This window comes from Sphaeramia orbicularis, chromosome 12 (assembly GCF_902148855.1).
Source record: "Sphaeramia orbicularis chromosome 12, fSphaOr1.1, whole genome shotgun sequence".
NCBI classification, from domain to species: domain Eukaryota; kingdom Metazoa; phylum Chordata; class Actinopteri; order Kurtiformes; family Apogonidae; genus Sphaeramia; species Sphaeramia orbicularis.
The window spans coordinates 40,680,172-40,698,021 of record NC_043968.1 but is presented as its reverse complement, the minus strand read 5'-3'; the positions used below and the strand labels follow the sequence as shown (position 1 = coordinate 40,698,021).

At 40.1% G+C, this 17,850-nt stretch overlaps 2 protein-coding genes across 2 annotated transcripts; both read right to left on the bottom strand.

The window, feature by feature from the left end:
* Positions 1-179: 179 nt before the first annotated feature.
* Positions 180-4,915, bottom strand: tigarb (TP53 induced glycolysis regulatory phosphatase b). Its single transcript, XM_030151062.1, has 6 exons — positions 4,826-4,915; positions 4,601-4,638; positions 4,294-4,415; positions 3,001-3,078; positions 2,797-2,907; positions 180-1,228 (listed from the first exon to the last, which is right to left on the bottom strand). The coding sequence occupies exons 1-6, from the start codon at positions 4,891-4,893 to the stop codon at positions 812-814; spliced, it is 834 nt and encodes a 277-aa protein (XP_030006922.1). The 5' UTR covers positions 4,894-4,915; the 3' UTR covers positions 180-811.
* A 2,011-nt stretch (positions 4,916-6,926) lies between these two features.
* Positions 6,927-17,456, bottom strand: ccnd2b (cyclin D2, b). Its single transcript, XM_030150414.1, has 5 exons — positions 17,066-17,456; positions 15,918-16,133; positions 13,313-13,472; positions 11,365-11,513; positions 6,927-9,908 (listed from the first exon to the last, which is right to left on the bottom strand). The coding sequence occupies exons 1-5, from the start codon at positions 17,258-17,260 to the stop codon at positions 9,696-9,698; spliced, it is 933 nt and encodes a 310-aa protein (XP_030006274.1). The 5' UTR covers positions 17,261-17,456; the 3' UTR covers positions 6,927-9,695.
* Positions 17,457-17,850: the final 394 nt, after the last annotated feature.

Below are 17,850 nucleotides of genomic sequence, written 5' to 3'. Positions count from 1 at the left end.
ATTCTACAGCCAGGTGAGATTTTAATAGATGTAAACTATGTAATGATCAGGACACACAGAGTGCAACTATGACACGATGAAGACAATACCCTGTTATGTTTAGGAGTGTGTTACATGGCAGGTCTTTGAGGTACTAACATTATCACTGTGTGCTGATTGCCTGCCTGGCTGAACACTACTTTGCCTTGAATCAAAGACAAAAGGCCAGGAGTCAGGAAAACTATGGACATCAAGCATCAAATACAGCTATGAACTGAATTTGTATTCAGTTTCACATAGTTTATAACTGTAGATATAAATACTTTTCTGTCTCACATGAAACCCAACAAAATGTCTGTGTTGTCATAGAATATTGCACAAGTAAAATAAGCAGCATCACAAGTGTAACACAGGACAAAAGTCAACTCTGATATGCTATGATTGTTCCCAATAAAATAATATATAATCTGACTTTGGTTGATCAAGTAAAATGAAGAAATAAATCAGGTAAACATTGAAGTACCAGTCCCTACTGACTCACTGTTTGGAGGACGATGGCTTCCCTTCAAAATGCATTATTGTACAATCAGGAGTTATTCTGACTACTGATCCACAGTTAAACATTATGGATTACAGGAAATGATCAGTTACACTGTATATGGTGCCGCTGTGCATTATTTGTATTTAGTTACATGCTGTAACTTTGGGTCTTTGCTCCTTTTTTCCCTTTAGTATTAAGGATGATTCCACTGTCTATTATACGTGCATCTACAGACACATATATGTGTACATATGCATACATATGTTTCTATCCTATTATCTTTGTTATTTTCTATTCAGCAGCATTCAAGATTTCCAGGTGATCCTTTCTGTTGGTAAAAACACAGCGAGCAGCAGAGAGGACTGGCCCGGACTCAGACGGGGACAGAGTGAGGATGAAGCGGCTGATTCCAGTATTCGGGCAGGGTGAGAACAGCTGGGACATCTTTACTCCGTGGGGCAAAGAGGACTTTAAGTCCTCCACCATATGCCTGCTGGCTACACGAATGTAAGCACCATGGCTCACCACCAGAGCATGTAGCGACACTCCCTGGAGACCGTCATCAGCCAAACCACAGGGGGCAACCTCTGAGTCTGAAGCATCTACAGCCCCTGTTGCTCCTGCACAGGCATCCTGCCCTGACCAGCCGTGCTCATCTAACATTTGCTTGAAAAGGACTTTAAGGAATTTTTTAAATCTCAGCTTCACCTGGAAGTAAAATGAGATGAACCAAAGCTTAGAGACTCACAAGCAAATCACAAACATTTCTCTTCAGTCGCAGAGTGACTTGACTGATTTCTCTAACAACCTGCTAAAGGGTTTGTCTCCTCTCTGTACCTACCTGACCCACTTTCATAGACTTACTCAGAAAGAGCTGAATTTTTGATTTCAACAAGGATCCATCTTATGATGCTATATACTGATATCCTATAACTATCTAAACCTCCAGATGCTGCAACAGCAGTAGCTGAACTCACCCCAATTTGCCGTCACCTTGCGCCAGAAATATTTCCTAAAAATCACATCAAAGCTCTTATGCAATTTTATGAACTTATACATAATTCATGCATATAATACTTAAATACTGCCTTTAATATGTGTCCAGCTCCATATAATGACCAAACATGGCCTTTAACCTGAACTCATTTGAATATCATGTTGGAAAATACAGCAAAATCATTAGGTTTGACTTTTAAAATCTAAAATAAAATTCTTGCCCGACTTGTAGATTCTATTGCTTGAAATATTCTAAACACACTATATTTATACATAAAATATATCAAGCTTTAGAATCTATGAGGGATGCAAGATGTTCAATTTTAAGGCAAACTAAGAAGGTTTAAAAACTGCAGAAGTGAATGTAACATCCCAACTTTTGAGTTTTTACTGCTTATGTTCTATATTAGTGTTTGTAAAACCTTTTTTTCCTGTAAATCCACATTTTTAAAATGACAAACCATCACAACCAAAGGATCTTTCTATAAATCATGACAGAGTTCATTTGTGTACTTTCCAGACAGTTTTACTGCCATTTCTGCATCCTGCTAAAGTGTTATCTCAAACAGTCTAAGACTCTAATATAAAACAATGCCACATCCCTCTGCCATGTATTATATGGAAAATATCTTATATTTTGTGTGTTTTGTTTTTTTTTAATAAAACAGGTGGCACCACTTATTAAACTGGCATTTAAAGAGTTAAAATCCTGAACCTTATTGAACATGTGCTAGTTTTGAGCAGAGCTGTAATGGTTTAAGAGATTTATGCAGAAAAAAGCAGATAATTTGATTATCATGATTTTATAGTAGGTTTTTTTTGCGTGTACATTTCTGGCTCAATGATCCCCACAAGGTGCAAAGTGTCAGTAGTGTATAACAGACTTATAAGAGAAACTGACATTAGATTTAAAAAAAAAAAAAAAAAAAAAAAAAAATTTTTGCAGAAATTCATACCATGAGCCACATGTGAAATTATGCCAAAGTCATAATGGTCACCTTAGGGGTCCCTAAGGGTTAAATGCAACCTGATGGAAATCTGTGACCCACCTGCAGGTTGTGACATGTCGTTGGGATAACAACATCACTTATACCGAGTTAAATTACCTATTTTTGTGCATAGAGTAACATTTGTTTGGATTTCTAAAATGCAGTGTCCTGAGATGAACACTACATGGTGCTGTTGCACAAGTAATACTCTGAATGCGTTGAACATCAGTGAATTGCACAAAATTACTAAATCGGCTTCAAAATGATGACTCATGGCTGCATCTGACTCACCTGGCCTACAGTCTCTCCTCCCGGTGGGGTATAGTCACGACACGACTGACCAGCAGCATTGGCCATATTCTTGAGGTCCTCTTTAGGTCGTCCTTCAGCAATGCCAAAACCCTACATGCACCATAGATCCACAGTATGAAAGGGTTCAGAAAAGAAACTGCTGTATTACCACATGTAAAGCTTTATTTGTAAGTAGTGTCATACCCTTTCTCTGAGTAACGGATCCAAAACCATAGCAGTGCCAGAACAGTGAGTGTTGCTCTTCAGAATGATTTCAGCTGTCTGAGAGAGCAGAAATGTGATCCAAGAATTACTGACTCAATACATTAATAAGAGCTGAAGGAATCTGCTATGGACAAACTAACGATAAGTACTACATTGTCAGCAACAGTGAGTCAAAGACCACAGACACATGAATTTACACACAACTATTTCACTTCTGGACGTCACTACCAAGCATCTGGGATTCTCTGACTGTTAATGGAAAAATAACAGATGTTTACTGGTTTTACTGAAATATTTGCTTCTCAAGGGAAGGTACAAGTTACTGAGCACATACATAATTCATAATCAGGTGTCTATAAGATCAATCTACCTGCAGGATTCTGAAATACTTTGAGATTTGAGAACAGTTTACAGCATAAACTGCCCTGAAGTACAAAGAATGTTTTGACCTCAACATCTCAACAACTGGAAACAGTAACAATGTTCAGGCGCCATAATTAGTTTCAAAAAATGCTAATGTAGTTATGACCCAATATTAAATGACTCAGAAACATATAAATTTCAACGTTCACAAATGAATTCCATCACTTAACTGCTTTTCTATTTCAGTCTCTTCTCATTTTCCATCATTTCTGCTAGGATTTCACTCGGTGATTCTATGAAGGGAATCTAGAGCTGTATAATAAACTGACTGAAAATGTGATGATTCCAGGTCATTTAAAGTCAGTAAATCACATTTTTAATATTACCTAATGGCCACTATCAGAGCCAAGGTCTGCCGATACTGGGTTTGTAAAATCCTCTTAGCACAGATTAATCAGCTGAACCAATGAATTAGTCATCTCAACACTGTGCATGTTGTTCCTTCTGTTTATTAGGGCAAGTGTCACAAACACTAACAGCAGAAGGTTAAATGAAATCTAACCTCAGAAATGACCAGACACGATTCTTTAAAGTCCTGAAATTAGTTTTAAGAACCCTTCACCACTTTCATCAGGTCTACAAATGATATGACTACACCTCATGATCATATCAACTGTGTGAGAATTGCATAGTATAATCACGCACCAACACAGGCAATTAAAATACTGATCAGATCTAGGTTACAGAATAAAATGATGTGGAACTTGTTTCCATTCACTATTGAGGTGGACAAAAGCACATTTTCAGAGGTATCTCCTAAACCTTACCTGAAATCTACACCTATCTAAAAGTGTCTCTATTTAAAGTCACCACACTGACCCAAATTAAAAATTAATGTGTGTGTCTTACCTGCACAGCCCGCTGTAGGTTGCTGACAAACACATTGCTGAATGTGATGTCTTTGAGGTACTGTCCCACTGCCTCAGCCTGCAGCACACCCGTCTCTGACAGAGGATTGTCCACACCCTGACCTAAGGACACAAGTACAGCAGACAACTTTAAACCAGCAGATTTACAGCATTTAAGGCAAACACTCTGGGTCTGCTCATGATATTTACTTGGTAATATAACCATTATAATATCACCTAATAGAGGTCAAATTCAGCCAAATTAACGTTATAACAGGAAATATGAGGGTAGGCTTTAAATAATGTACCTTGCAGGAGTTTATCCCTGTTGGACTGTGTTTCCCCACTGTGTAAAAAGACACAATACATTTAGTGCAGGTACCACATAAATACATGTCGTCTTGTTCATGTTCATACACTGTCACCGTGTCGTCTCTTGAGCGTCTTAAGCAGCACAGTGACACTTCCAATCCATCTGTGTCTTCATAATCAAGACACAGAGAAGCCTGCTGAGAAGTAAAACAGAAACTTACTGTCGGACGAGCGTTAAACTAAATGTAAACATCTTCAACTGCGGCGCCCTCTCATCAGGGTCTCTCATGCGGCTCCGGTTACTTCCTGGTTGACGTGTATGACGCTCAGTGATGTCATGACGCAGGGTGCGGAAACCTGAAAATTGACGTCCAAGGTTTGACTGACTTTTTCCATTTTATCTGAGAAAATCCACCAGAAACAAATTATTATTATTATTATTATTATTATTATTATTATTATTAATAATAATAATAATAATAATAATAATAATAATAATAATAATAATAATAATAATTTTACACACACACACACATATATGTGTGTGTGTGTGTGTGTGTGTGTGTGTGTGTGTGTGTGTGTGTGTGTGTGTGTGTACACTACTCACAAAACGTTAGGGACATTTGGCTTTCACATGAAATTTATGGAAAATGTAGGACATTTAAGTAGAAGGATGGAATGGTGATTTCCTCATCTCAAACAATTTATTGAAACAAAAGCCAACAACAGTGCAGGGTATACAACTACAAAAAATGTCAGTGTCTCAATAACTTGTCATGTGCGCTTAAGCATCAATTACAGCTTGACAACAACGTCTCATGCTGTTCACAAGTCGACTTACTGTCTGCTGAGGCATGGCATCCCACTCTTCTTGAAGGGCAGTCCTCAGGCCATTGAGGTTCTGGGGTACAGAGTTACAAGCCTCTACACAGTAACTCAATTAACCCCATAGGTTTTCTATGGGATTCAGGTCTGGAAAAAGAGCAGGCCACTCCATTCAAGGTACCCCAGTCTGCAGCAGCCATTCCCTAATGATGTGACCTCGACAAGCTGGAGAATTGTCGTCCATGAAGTTGAAATTCAGCCTGTGTTGTTCATGCAGGGGCACAATGACTGCATTAATGATGTTACTCAGGTAGTATGGGGTTGTCACTGTAGTGTAGGGCAGTTCTGTATTAACTTGACACACCTACCCACACTGTAACATCCCACCACCAAAGGCTCGTCTGATGCATAGCACCCTCCTTGATGTCACCATCAGTGTTGGCAGTCATCATTTCTGCTCAACATGAATCAGTTTTCATCACAGAACAACACCAGGCCCACTGGTCCCTCGTCCAGCGTAAATGGCCAAGCAAGACAATGACTCCTGTGCCTGATGGTGTGTTCAGGTACCCTTGCAGGTCCCCTAGCACGCAAACCACACTGATGTAAATCGTTTCAAATTGTCTGACATGACACTTGGGTGCCTCTCACCCCCCTTAAATGTGCCTGGAGTTGAGTGGCATTCATCATCCGGTTCCGTACGGCACTGTTCACAATGAAGCGGTCATCAGTGTGGGATGTGGCCAAAGGATGTCCACTTCTATGCCTTTCTGTGACTCTTCCAGTCTCTATGTATCTCTGTTGCAACCTGCTGACACTCTGCTGACTCTGGTGAGGTACTGTTGATCAATTGTTAGGTGTCGTCTTGGTCTCATGATGTCAAAATGTGAATTGCATGATGAAGAGGACTGTGTAAATACCAATTCTAATTGAACCTGGAAATGTATTGGTTGATTCATGGATCAAATACCTGTTGTGAATTTTGCTGTTAAGCTCCTTGTTAGATAACAGCAAGTTGTGCAAAAAGTCCTGAAACATTGAACTGTTGGACATGTGCATTCAATAGTTTTAGAGGTCACATTAAGTTCATCTATCTATCTATCTATCTATCTATCTATCTATCTATCTATGTTTGTGTGTGTGTATGTATGTGTGTGTGTGTGTGTGTGTGTGTATATACCCCCCTCTTCCATTTTTTCTGGATCTGCCACTGTAATGTATGTGACTGGTGATAAATCCTGGGTTTAAGAATGAAAGAAAATTTAAGATATGTGTATGTATCAAAGACATTTATTTCCTTTTGTGGCTTTTACAAGTAGATTCCATTGATAAGACAGACTCCCACTAGAACCATAAAGCCATAAATGACCACAGACTGTGCATAAAAATACAGTATATTGAACTACGTGTCTTCATCGCTCTCTAATGGTACAAGATTAAAAAAACTCTAGACTAAATGGTAAAAGCCACAACAAAAAATGACAGGAAACAACCACCTGATTTTAGCCAATTTATTGAGGAGAAATTGTTGAGGTACACTGTGTGGTTGCACATGGGGATAGTGGGACAGTGGGAGAGGGTTTGGAAGAACAACCACACTGTGAACGATAATAAACATTCTGGTGATTTAAATGTCCGGTAAATGTATGGGCACCTCAACAAACAATATCCCACTTTATCAAATAAACCGATCTAAACATGCCAATAAAACTCCAAGTAGAAAAATAACATGTCTTTTTTTTTTGTCTTTATGATACAAGTATAACATACAGAATAGGCCATCTTTGACTTAGCACCAGATGTACGAAATGACCCATTTTAAAGTATAGGCACTTAAAACTGCTAAGTAGGATCTGGTGGCTGACATTTCTTGTTTAATCCAGAGAAAAAAGTGACACCCGTCAAACAAATTCAGAGTGAAACGACATGTGTGTGGTGAAGTGTGTATGAGGTAATGCGAGATGGGCTCTCGTTCTATCCGTCCAATTAACCTGAGGTACACAAACATTACAAAGAAGCAGCAAGAATAAGATAGATTATAAGATACAAATGAAACAAAAATTGCATAAAACATGCTAATCAAATGATCGGCAAACACAAGTACTTCCAGTCCCACACTAACCTGTGTTACGTTCCCTCCAGTACACATACAACAGAAAAGCAAAGAAGACCATTACATACACAACATTTCATAATATAGCAGCACACAAGTGAATCACAATAAGGCAATGACATCTTTGTGTAAGACTAGAAAAGAAAAGCTTCATAGCAGCAAGAAAATGATGTGTATAATCTATTTTTCTCACTTTGGAATTCTCATTTACAAATTATACACAAAACCTTTAAAAGCACAATTTTCCTGTTCAAAGCTTTTTTTTGGAAAACAAACATTTGGCTTCTTGCACAACAGAAGATGCATGAATACAATTTAGATGTTTGTTCTAAAATGTAATGACTATTTCAAGGATTTTTACTCATGGAAAATTGGTTATATACACTTTCACACCATGTAAACCCCTAACCATGTCTATAATTAAGAAAAATGGCAGTTTTAAAACTTCAGTTCAGAGAGCAGTTTACATTAAAAAAAAAAACAAAAGTAAAAACATAAACAACAATTTGAAACATATGTAGGACACGCGTTTAACTCTTTGGAACTATTGGAAGGTTTGGCTATGAATTAATAAAAATTCAAGTACGGTTAAATAAAGAGCACTCAATCAAAAAAAAAAAAAAAAAATCTAAGTCTACATGTGACTTGGCTTTCCTTAGTTTGCATTGCAACTGATTATGGCGCCATATTTCAACACAACTATAACATGGAATATCCTACGTCTACTCACCTGTTGGGGTGCAGCTTTCAAGACAACATGCGCTACCCCGTGGGAATCCAGCCCAGATCAAAGATCAAATAACTTAAAAGAAAAACTAAAACAAAAATGACCCTAATAACCCACTAAACTCTCCTCAACCACTATCCCCTTACCATTTTTAAGGAGTGTGTTTAAAAAGTGCATCAACATTGTTCCAAGCTGCATCCCCTCCCAAATAACTCAGGTCAATGGTAAAATTGATACAGGAGAAACTGCAGCAGACCCAAACTGATCCCTGGACATCTATCCCTCTCAGATTTTCTGGCAGAAACAGGGATTCTTGCTCCTCCTGTGTGTCACTCAAGTATCTTGCAACTGCAGAAATATCATATAGCTTAAGTTAACTTTCCCCCTTATACGCTATCATTCATCGTTCCACACCTTTAGCATTTTCTGTCACTTTCCACATGCTTTTCACTTCCAAAAACCTCACAGAAATCCTTCAACCTGCATCAATCCACTCAACTTGGTAAAAAAAAAAACAACATGCTTGTCTCCTCTCTTTACTAACTTGACATCAGTACTATCTCACTGAAAAACATTAAACAGTACTTGTTGCTCTCTAGCACATTGGAGCTAGATGGAGAACAGAGAATAATGTTTGGAAGTATCTATTAATCACAAGTAGCCACGCTGAATTGGAATATGCATGTGTACTACTCTAGATAAAACAGTAAAAAGCAAGACTGACCTTGCTCTCTATAAACCTTTCTAACAGTAGCCACTGCTCCAGGCCACAGACCCCTCCTCTCTGAGCAGGCCCAGCCCACTCCTGGCCAGCACACATCTGCATAAATAGTAAGCAGTGCTACAGGTGCACAGTATGACAAAGAGCAGCGAGCAGCTAGCAGGCGCTCCTCTGGCTGCACACCAGCTTGATTTAAATGCCATGTACTGTATTATCAGCGTATCAATCACTGCTGCAAGGGCTTTCCTGCACATTGTAAATGAATATGAATCACAAGTGAGGAAAACCCAGTAAAATTGTGAATTGATAATGGTTTCTAAAGATAAGAGTAATACAACTAAATACTAGCTAAATAACCAGATATACATCATTTATCATTTATTTTTGCTAGATTTATCAAAAGAAATATGTATATTTCATTTAAGTGTACTTTTTTTTTCAAGTATGAAAATATATTTAGGTTACCGCTCTGGAAACCTAAGGCACTATCAAGTTTTCAAGAAATTATAATTTTTAAATAGCTTGTTTGAATACATGTGGCCCATACAAAGGTCAAAATACAACCAGCGGTGTATGAATGGGGCAGAAAGGAGAAAAACTACCAATATCTTAATTTCTAAAAGTTCATAGATTGTCACACCATTCAGGCTCATGGGGAGGCCTGACTAAAGATACTGGCAGGTCATGCTCTTCGGTCCTTGTAGTTCACTTGTTGACAGGCATGCCTGGTGTGTCAGGTGGCGATGGGAGTTCATATAAGTTGACATCGCGCACATCTGTGGGGGTGCTGGACTGATCCTGCTGCTCCCTTGCCTTGCTGCCTGCTCCAGCCCCAGTCTCCTGTCGGTACTGCTGGCCCTGCTGCAGGCTAGTGGCCAGAACACGCTCTATTTGCTCTTGGCATGCCCTCAAACAATCCTGAAACAAAAAAGGTCGGGCTTTGTTACACATGCGCTCACTTCAGCTACACACCACATATTTAAAAGCAATCACATCAGGGTAGTTGTGTGTAAACCGTCCACAGACAGACACTCAACATTTATCCACACTGTTGTATGGCATTTCTGGTACATCTGACGTGCTAGTTGTTTCGCAGCTTTGGTCACATGCATGGCATACCAGGAGGGAATTATGCGTCTTGAGGTAGGTGGTCCTGTCTGCACCATGAGCAGAACAATGGGTACCAGCACACTCTGATAGAAAAAAACACAGTGCAGCCAGGTACATGGTAGGCACAGGACTCCTCTCTGACACGAGGCCTGTGCGTGTCTGCGGTATGTGGCCCGTGGAGGGAGGTGAAGGGACAAAAGACTGCAATCTCTTTCTCCACCCCCCTCGGGTTTACAGTGCGGTCAGTGTGATGTGGAGGTCTAGAGGAAATGGCTTTGACCTACTGCACCCTGACCCTCAAAGTTTGGGTGTAAAACCGAATATAGGACAGTGGGACCGGATGTTTTTGGACAACTCTTCCCTGCAGCTATTTAAATTCTTGTGAAACGGGGTCCTCTCAGTGTCTCCGTCCGTCTCTTCTGCTCCCTGCAGGTCTGTAGGAGATGTGGGAGGTCTACCTCAGTGAGCCGGCTGCAGGACCCTAAAAGAATGCACGAGGCTCGCAAAGAGGCCAACATTCCTTTGAAATGTACGGATAATTGGAACCTGATGGGCTGCAGTCGGAGCGCCTGTTGTGACGGCTGGGTTGTGGGGCCCATGTTGTCATGGAAACGTAACCACAACCGCTCAGAGACAACTGTGTTGTTCCTCCGGCCCATTGGTTGTGGCCTTTTTTGGACTAGATTTCTATAATCTGATGTTCTATCACAAGGCAGTGTAGCAGCAAACCCATACATTTCTATACTATAAATGTGACATTTGTGGTATTTTACATATTCTTTAATTTAAACCTTGATCAGTGTCTGATCTGCAGATATGAGGACAACTTGGATTCCTTTCTGTTTCTTGATTGGTGTCTCTACTGGGAGGACAATGCCTGACTTCATTACAAGGATATTCGTCCAGCAGGAGGGGCACACACTCAAACTGGGAGCCATGCGAAGAAATTGCATGTGTCCTACCACAAGAATGTGGGCTCTGAGTTTTAAGAAGACATTCCCTCTGCCGCTGCTCTTTATAGCAGCAGTCTGGCTCTCTAGCCAAGAGCCAAAGCTTGCTCTCCTCCTTCCCCATGAAAAATAAATAGCTTCAATCTGCCACTACCAAAGTCATCTTTAATGATTACTAAAAAGCTCTCTATGCTGCTATCGTGAGATGAAGCAATGATTGTTATTAACAATGCATTATTTTGTAGTAGTAAAACTGATGATTTATTTACTCCTGGCAGGCATCTCCAAATCAGAGCCTTTGAGGGGACACTTACCACCTCTGTGTTGGTGATCTTGGCCAGCAGGTCTGTCAGGTTGTCCCGACTCAGCCTCTGGTCAGAGTGGTCCAGCTGCAGGCCGCAGACAGCAGCTCCCATGCTGCCAGTAGCAATCATAGAAGGAGGGTTCATAGCAAGGCGGTCATCTGGTGTGGAAAGAGGAAAGAGTATTAATGTGTGATTAGTCAAGCAGCAGCTCAAAGCCACTTTTCAAATGTAAAACTAGACGCAGGAACCCTTTTAGACTGGCCAAGAAGAGGTATGAGAGGTGCAAACATCTAAATCCATCACAATATGCAACCTCTGCAGCTGAACCCAACTTTCCCACAGTATGAATTTCAACAGACAGAGATGCATACAAGAACCTGAGTGGTTTCCCTCATAGAAGCCTGAGCTCTGATTAGAAAAGCAGAATAGGAATCCTCCTACTCGCTGAGCAATGAGTTCCAGCAATGACTCCCTCCGGTCTATATCCAAGTCTGAAGACTTAAGTGACAACAGGCCTGGAAAGAAGAGGCGGAAGACATGGGAACGAGGATCTCCTCCACAGGACTTGAACTAAAGCTGCTTTAGACCTGCTTCAACTTCTCTAATCAGTCTTTCACATCTACCAAGAAAACCTTGAGTTTTCCATATTTATGATACATACTATATATCCAGCACAAGCAAGACCAGCACATGAAAAAAGTACACACAATTATTATATGATGCATCAGTAAGACCAACAACAGCAACCTAGTGCAAAAGCAAGTGCAAACCAGTCCTGATAGCTTTGATTAAACCCTGCCTTACTACACCCGTCTTTACCTCCAGGGACCAGCTGTCCATAGGAGGAGCTCCTCCCTCATAAGAATAACATCTCTACTCCATATAAAACTCCAAACATTTACATTACTGCACAACCACAGCAGCTCCTTTTTTTCCCACTGCGGCTGCTTTGTGCTTGGATATAACCAGCTGCTTATGAATAGCAGAGGCGACCGCTAAAACACACCCAAATATTTTTTAAAAATGTGACACCGAAAACAGCGCTAAACAGGGCATGAAACACATTGAAGTAGGCCATGGTTTCAATAATTAGCTCTAGAAAACAAGTGCTCATTGGCCAGATATGACCACACTGGTGTTTTCAAGAAATTTAATTGCAGGAGGGTGACATCTTTTCTGTTATTTCCCTTCACTGAACTAGTTTAAGGAGGAAACAGATGAAAGGCCCGCCTTGTGACAGCAGAGTGCTACATATTAAGTGCATTAGGTGATCCTGGAATAGTATTTCATTCCAGGATATGAAAATATTAGTGGGATTCCTAGAAAAGGCAAAGGAATGCTATGAAAATTCACCCAGGGAGAGGCCTGAGGGGACATATGAGTTTGGACTTCTCCAGAGCCTCCAGAATTTATTTTGGACATGACGCCAGGATGGGAGGAGGAAGGAAGATCACTGGATCACTGCCCTGACTTTTTAAACCTGGAAGCTTCCTTGTCAACAAACAATACAGGGAACGTAGCACATGAGTTCAGCTGCACCTGAGTCATATTTTACAGTGTGTGTTTGCTAGTGTAAGACTGTATGATACAATTGCTATCACTGCCAGTGTATATGGCTTATCTAAACACTGTTTTGATAGACCTTTTCTCTGGCACTTAGCAGAGAAACCTGGAAATGAGCACTTTAAGGACTCCAGCACAGCTTTTAGCAGCTGTGAAGAAAATCCCTACTACAGGCGGTGAAGACTAGAAAGAGAGTGGATAAGGAAATGCAGCCAGAAGAGTATGAGAGAGAAGAAAGAGGTCACAGGCATAGTCACCAATGACTCATGATGGGAGAATGTTTGTGTGTGTGGGAATATTTTGGTGGATGTGGGAATAACATTGTGCTTGCAAGTGAGCAAACAAGAAAGAAAAGCCACTAAAAGGCATGTGAAATGATAAGCGGCTGCGTTACCTGTAGCACAGAGGGCGATGAATGTGAGAGTGTGTTTGCGGACCATTGCCACTTTGTCTTTGGGAAGGGGCAGCCTGCGTATGATGTGTTCTATAAAATCATTGGGGATGACAGAGGCCATGTTCCACTTCAACTTCCCCAACACGACAAGCTCCCAGTCCTGAAAAACCAATACGAATGGAAAGTGAAGGAAAAGTGTCAATTTGAATTCAGATTCTTGGCAAAATCTACTTAGTCAGAAGGTTAAATGGCGTGATGCCATGCTTCCAGTGACCGTGAAAATGATCACAGGCTGTCCTTATTCCCAGAGGAAATGGCTCTGTAAGAAGAGTAACATTTCTTCTCTTTATCTCTCCTCGCTGTATCTTATTATCTGCGTGCCTTTCTCATTCCTTGCATCCTTTGTGTTCATATCGCCGGCATGTGACAAGGTTTGCCCTGCTTAGAGGCCCTGCCAATGAGACAGCTTGGCCCTTCCTTCCTGTCACAAGCCTCAGATAGCTACAATGAGTTTGCATTGCAAGACAGTAACACTGTGATGCCTGTTCAAACATTCTATGCACCAGCAAGAAAGGTGTACAATTTACGACTGGACTTGTGTTTGATAGATGTCAGCTGAAACCTACCAATTTAGAAATCAAGAATTATTTTACACTGCCTGTATTTTAAGTAAAACTGCTTAAATTTTTCAGTTAAACACTTTATTTTAAGGCAAAAATAAATAAGTATTTTGACAGTCAACATTTGAATGCTGTGAGCTTTAGACTTGAAATAAAAGCCCTAGATTCGACAGTGAGGATTTGTGCCTTTTTGTCATGCCTGTATGTAAACTAGGAGTTGAATTTAAAAAACATTTGAACTATATTACTTCGGGCTGTGGAAAGTTACAACTCACATTTATGTTTTTTAGGTTTATCTGATATGACAAACAATCACATGTGAGAATAAGTGCTATTAGTCATTGTAAGTGAAAGCCATAAATTGATTATCTTACTTTTAGAATATGACATTAAAACTAAACACATGCAAGTGGGTATTTTGCATGTTCAAAACTGTTTATATTATATATTTATAAGTCCATATGTGGTAAACCTGTTCGGAGTTTGCATTACTCTGCAAACTTTTAAAAAATTTCAAGTGTACTCATACACTGCTTTGACTTGTTTTCCACTCTTTATCTCTTTAATACTTTAAACTCCTACTGCTATGGAGCATTAAGTCTAGTAGGTCCATAAATGTTTTGCAGTAAATGCATATAGTATCTTGTTTCACCAAGAAATAACAATACAAAACAGGGAGTGGCAATACCTGCCCAATCATTCGTTGTTAGTTTTCCAGTGAAGTAGGGGGGAAAAAAAGGCTGATTAAAAGAAATATTAGTCTATGGAACAACTAAACTAGTAGACTACAGGAACTACAAGAGACAAGAGTTCAACACTGTGATGAATAAATGCTGACGACTCAGCTTTTCACTTCCTCTATGGAGATGTGTGAAACATACTACAAACTGAAACCTCACCGCTAGTAGGGATGGTCCCCCACCCACCATGTACTTTTCTCTAACATGAAATCTCATTCATTTGGGTTTCCTGTACATAACCTGCCCCACACATAGCACTCAACCTATTTTAGGCCTATAGAGATAGCTGTCGGCAAAATGAACAAGCAGAGGTTTGCTGTTGGTGCACAACTTCCTGACCGACTGCACCAGCAACACCCCCAACAACCCCATCTCCCTTCCAGCCAACACACCAGCAGTGATGTGCTCACTACAAGGAAGAATTGCAGCTTCTTTCTCTGCCCTTTGCTGCCTTCTCTGTACATCCTGTGAGGATATCCAGGAATCTGATGTCTTACAACAATAATGAGCATCAAATGGGACGGATGTTGTTTCCCTCAGCAGCTGCAGACAACATAAGAGGATGTGTAGAGAGCAAATGTAGCTCACAGGTCCAACCTCGACATGCAACTAGAGCTGGGGCCATTCATTTGTTAACCATGTAACGATAACCACAAAACTAATATTAATAAGAAGCCAAGCTATGTTCCAGTGTTCTGTCAACTTAGTTGTAAATCTGTTAACATTTAGGGGTGTTATTCTTGAAATGCTGTAATGTGAGAATGATTTAGTAGATCAGTTGGTAATTAAAATGGTCATGAATTGGAGCACAAATAGTCATCTCAAAGTGTCCTGAACGGTTTATTACTCACACAGCAGTCCTTAGGTTTAATATGTTGCATGTTGACAGGCATCATAAGAAGCCCCTCTGTTAGAGACTCATTTATAACCATGCAGGTATGAGTAAGAGTGTATAAACTATTTAGTATCTAATATAAATACATAGTACTAAAAAACAAGCAACTTTTATGCTGCATAACTGGCACTAGATGGCATTATACGCCTCTTCAGTCCACATGGATCTAAAGAAAGGATGTGGCTGTATTGTGCACAGCTCCTCTTCTAAGGAAAATAGGATACTTCCTTTGAAACCAATTCAGCGTTAATCATTATATACATATATATATATATATATATATATGATCCCAAAAAATGACATTTCATTCAATACTTTCATGAATAAATGAGTTTTTTGAAAGTTCTTACCAGCAGTTCCCGTGGTGTGATGGAATTGTCTGTGTACATGCAGAGTTTGTCTGCAGATAGTGGCCTGCTGTCCTTTAACTTGGAGGCCAAAAACATGCACACAGCTCCAAGAAGCTGCAAATAACTTTTTCTCGTGGGCATCACTGCTAAAAATCTGTCCAAATAATTAATGGCTAAAGGGAAAACATCTTCATTAGTCTTCTCTTCTTCACATACCTAGAAAGGAAAAGAAATATGAAGAAAAAAGTGTATAAAGTTACAGCCTTTCGGGAAAAAAATAAGATTATAATAGGATTATTTAGGTTTGCATGCTGTGATACAAAAGAGGAGGTAAAGGTGTGTGTGTGGGGGGGGTGTTGTTTAGGACAAACATTTGTTCTATGTTGGTCTCATCTTATGTCACAAGTTAAAACATCAATTTTAAAATCCCTTCAAGTCACTCAAGAGTTGCAAAGTCAGAAAAGGCACAAACAAATTAGTTCAATAGGAAGTCGCTGAGTAAAAACCTATCCCTCGCCATTCAGCTCGTTTCCCTTAAAGGGGGCTTTCCGACTTGAAAAAAAAAAAAGAAAAAAAAAAAAGAAGATTAAAATGAAAAGAAATCATCTACAGATTTCACAAAGTATGCAAAATATCCAGATGTTATGTTCAAATAGTTCCCGACAGTTTAACAAGTACATTTTAGTCACATGAAGTGACTTTTATCTTCAAAAATGAAAGTGGAGTTGCATGCACGTTTCCCGACCAGACCCAGTGTTCTGGAGGCACTTTTAAAATTAATAATAATTATTGTAAAAGGAATATATCGGTATTTCAAGCATGTAAATTAAGTTTATGATCCCCCCTGTCGCATGGACTAGCTAAGTAACAGAAAACACCAACTTTAAAGCGTCAACCAAATGTAAATATCTAGCTAGGCTACTTCTTTGAAGCTGAATTTTCTTCGTGATGGAATTTCCGTGGCTCCCACGCCTTTGGTGAGTCATTGTCATTCAATTTTCAGATACATTACCTTCAATGATAACTGTCTCTGAGCTAAAATAACTGATTTATGAGCCACAAGTGGCCTAAGCTGCTGTGTCAACATGTAAAAACTCTTACTAGCTACAGCAGATGTTAGCCCATCAATGCTTAAAATGCCCACAAACCTCGTGCATCCAACCTGCAACCATTCGTCTCATATAAGGCTGAATATCCTTCTGGACTCGCTGGAAATATGAACACTGAGGTAAAAACCTGTCCTCAATAGTTAATAAACTTTGCAACACTCTGTCATCATAGAGGATGTTTGGGTCAGGCTGGGCTTTCAACGCTGTGTCCGACTCGAGGCAATAAAGCTCCATGACTCGGCCGCTTCCTCCCCCTTTTTTGGTTAAAATAAAAATACAAAAATAAATATGTCACAATATTGTCGACGGGACTGGGGACAGCGGACCAGAGGAGAAGCGCCCAGGTCGAAGCATGAGGCTGAGACTGCGGGGTTTGCTCCGGTCCTGCTGCCTCTCCGTTCGCTTCTTCCTCTGGACGCTCCGTCAGGCGGCTGAAACCTACAGCACCTCACTTCCGGTATGAACCTTCAAAATAAAAGCCTCCGCTCCTCACAGCTTTTACCGCCGCTGATCGGGCCAAAGCTTTAGCACGACCTGATAAACGGGTTTCCGCTGTGGTTATCTGCTTCCCTTTAACGTCTCCGCTTTCTACAATGTTTTAACGGAGATAGACACGCCGACTATGACGTACACTCATCTGCTCCACAACTGGTTTAAACTGAAGAGTACATTTATGGAACCTCAGCAAGAAATACAGTCTGTGACCATGAGCTTTACTACAGTTAGACCAGGGGGGTCAAACTCATTTTAGTTCAGGTCCACATTCAGCTAAATCTGATCTGCAGTGGGCCGGACCAGTAAAATAATAACATAATAATATAGAA